The 2,719-nt window shown below is 45.8% G+C and overlaps 1 protein-coding gene across 1 annotated transcript; it reads right to left on the bottom strand.

The window, feature by feature from the left end:
* Nucleotides 1-973: 973 nt before the first annotated feature.
* On the bottom strand, nucleotides 974-2,432 carry LOC107120073 (GPI mannosyltransferase 1-like). The gene has a single exon (XM_015422714.1). The coding sequence runs from the start codon at nucleotides 2,345-2,347 to the stop codon at nucleotides 1,073-1,075; it is 1,275 nt and encodes a 424-aa protein (XP_015278200.1). The 5' UTR covers nucleotides 2,348-2,432; the 3' UTR covers nucleotides 974-1,072.
* Between the last annotated feature and the right edge of the window lie 287 nt (nucleotides 2,433-2,719).

Genomic DNA, 2,719 nt, shown 5'->3' with positions numbered 1-2,719 from the left:
GCTTCTGTTCCCTGCACTGGCTGAGGCTCCTACCCCTCCTCCTCTCGGGTGAGGGACGTAACGAGCCAGAGCTTGCTTCCTGGCTGGGCTGACTCAATCACCCAGGAGACAAAGACAAGCCTTTCTTCTCCTCCATTGGCTGAGGCTCCTCCCCTTCCTCCTGCCTTGCTTTGCTCAGCTGCCTCAATCACACGGGAGAAATAAAAAGCACCTTTATGAGCTTTCGTGTGCCTCGCTACAGGGTGTGTTTTGTCGGCCTCCTTATGCCAAGGCTCTCCTGGGTGCAACTGGGTTTCCCTCCTCGTCACTGTATTCATGCCCTCATGACCCAGTCTTTCTCAGTAGAAAGGCAATGTCAACTATTTAGATGAGGAATAACAACAAGCCAGTGAGATGGATTAGGCTGAAAGTGTGTGTCCAGACCAAGTTCACCCAGCACATTTCCTTTGTAGACCCAGATTTCCCAGAGAAAAGGCTGACACTGACCACTATACATGGCAGTACCTCATAGGAGTTGTAGTTATTTCTCTGGGGTACAGTTTTGTAGACAAACACATAGCCCTCAGTCTGTGTCATGGTGCCTTCACATGTTCTTGAACAGCACACGAAGCAGTCTATGCACAAAAGCTTGCAATGCCCAGCCATGTCATGTTTTCCCCTGGGTCCTAGGTTCAGAACACTGAGCATGAGATGTCTGTAATGAACGTCAATAAATCAAAAGTAGGTTTGCAGCTTAAAGATACACACCTGAACAGCATACTCGATTGCTACAGAACAGACTTTTTGATGGGATAATTCAGAACAAGAGGTGTCAATTATCAGAGACTGTTCAATAAACAAAATATTGCAAGGGTGCTAGTGTTTTAAGCATGTTTTATTTATATTTTAAAAAATCTTTAATTGTGTTTGTGTCCTTTATAAAGTTAATATCTCTGCTACCTGGCATGACATTTTATGACACACATGGCCCGGCCCAACAAGGTCTCATTTATGTCAGATCCGGCCCTCATAACAAATTAGTTCAACACCCCTGGCCTAAAGAGTTTCATCAGTGTAGCAAAGGCAGTCAGTCTTACTGTAGTTTAATTTTCCTAATCACCTGACCGGTGCAATAGTGAGCGATAATCTGAATGAGAATCACAGAGTTGGCAAAAAGAAAGAATAAGCCTGCTAGCCATATGAGCAAGAAAGTGTTCTGCCCCTTGAATTCCAAAAAGTATGCCGGTGCCAGCCACAGACCTTGTCCCATCAGCCACAGCAAAAAAAGAAGCGCAGCCCGCTGCCAGGACATCCTCAGAAGGGGGATTACGGGGGGCAGAAGGCAAAGGTACCACAGAAAATACTGGGAGGTGCACACTTTGTTAAAACTCACAAACACAGCAGTGTGCAGGAAGGAGCAGAAGACCAGGTCTTTGTAGTAAGCGAAAGAAATAACCAAAAGCAGCAGGAGTTGAGGCAAGAAAGCTGCAAGTCCGAGGGGAAAACTCCACTCGCTTTCTGCAGTCAAGTACAGCATGTAGAAATAGGGTGAGAAGTTGTGGCGGATATCTCTCCGGGTCAAGTGGTAGAAATAGGTCTGCTCCAGAAAGTCCCGGCCGTAAGAGAAATAAAAAACAAGGCCGAGGGCAGCGAAGGTCCCTCCAGCCACAGCCGCGAAAAGCAGAACGTCCCGACTGAAGAGTCTTAAGAAGAACCTCCGGAAGTCGTCCACTTTTCGTTGCTTCAGAACGTCTGTATTTCCTTTTTCGTGGCTTTGGCTGCTTTGCAAATGGAGAACTATAGGCAATGCATAGGTCACTGGGTAAATTTTCATATGTACAGACAGGCCATAAAGAACAGCAGCCTTGGCCAGGTGCTTCTTTTCCATATAATACATGGTGCCCAGGACTAGGCCAGCTATCAGGGACTCGGCATTTCCTCGGCTGGATACAGTCATGGGCAGAGGATTGAGGAGCCAAAAGGCACAGCACCCACAGGCCTTCCTACTATCCAGCCCTCTGAGCAGCAGAATCCGGTACATGAGGTACGCAGCAACCAAATCCCCAGTAATAAACAGGAGCTTTCCATACAGGTCAGTAATGTAGATGTTTGGGGTTAAAATCCAGGCCAGCAGTGGAGTGTAACGGTACGTGGCTCTTAGGTAAGGAGACTTCCCCTCTGTGATATACTTGGCAGCATCAGTGAATACTTGGTAGTCGATGTCTGTATACTTTACCAACATCGTTCTGTCCTGATAAACTCCATAGAAGACAAGCATGAGCCTAATTAGGAGAGCGTTGCCAAATAAGACATATTTCCTGAGAAACCCTGTCAAGATTTGTTTCCCAGCTATTTGATGGGGCATCATGTTTGGTTCTCTTGAACAGGAATCAGAATGGGAAATGAAACCCAATACTGGGCCAGGCTTGAACCATCCTCTGGTTATGCCACTGATTGAATAAGAAGGTGAAGCTAGTCTTTAAGTTCTTCTTCTGGACGGAATCCAAGGAGCAACTTTGTTTAGATCACAAGTAGTCCTGTTCAAAAGATAAAAAGCTGTTGAGAACAAGGAAAATGGCTTTTGCTTGGAGATCACAGTAAAGGAAGAAACATGATAAAGCGTGCGTGCACATGAAAGTTTATACCATGAATAAAAGGTCTTAAAGGTGCCACTGAAAAACATTGTTTAACATGGCAAAATGGTTTGTTTGGATTTCTTGTGTGCAGGGGCCTCTTTAAG

Source organism: Gekko japonicus, unplaced genomic scaffold (assembly GCF_001447785.1).
Source record: "Gekko japonicus isolate JY-2015 unplaced genomic scaffold, Gekko_japonicus_V1.1 scaffold2762, whole genome shotgun sequence".
Lineage (NCBI taxonomy): Eukaryota > Metazoa > Chordata > Lepidosauria > Squamata > Gekkonidae > Gekko > Gekko japonicus.
This window is presented reverse-complemented; position numbering and strand designations above follow the sequence as displayed.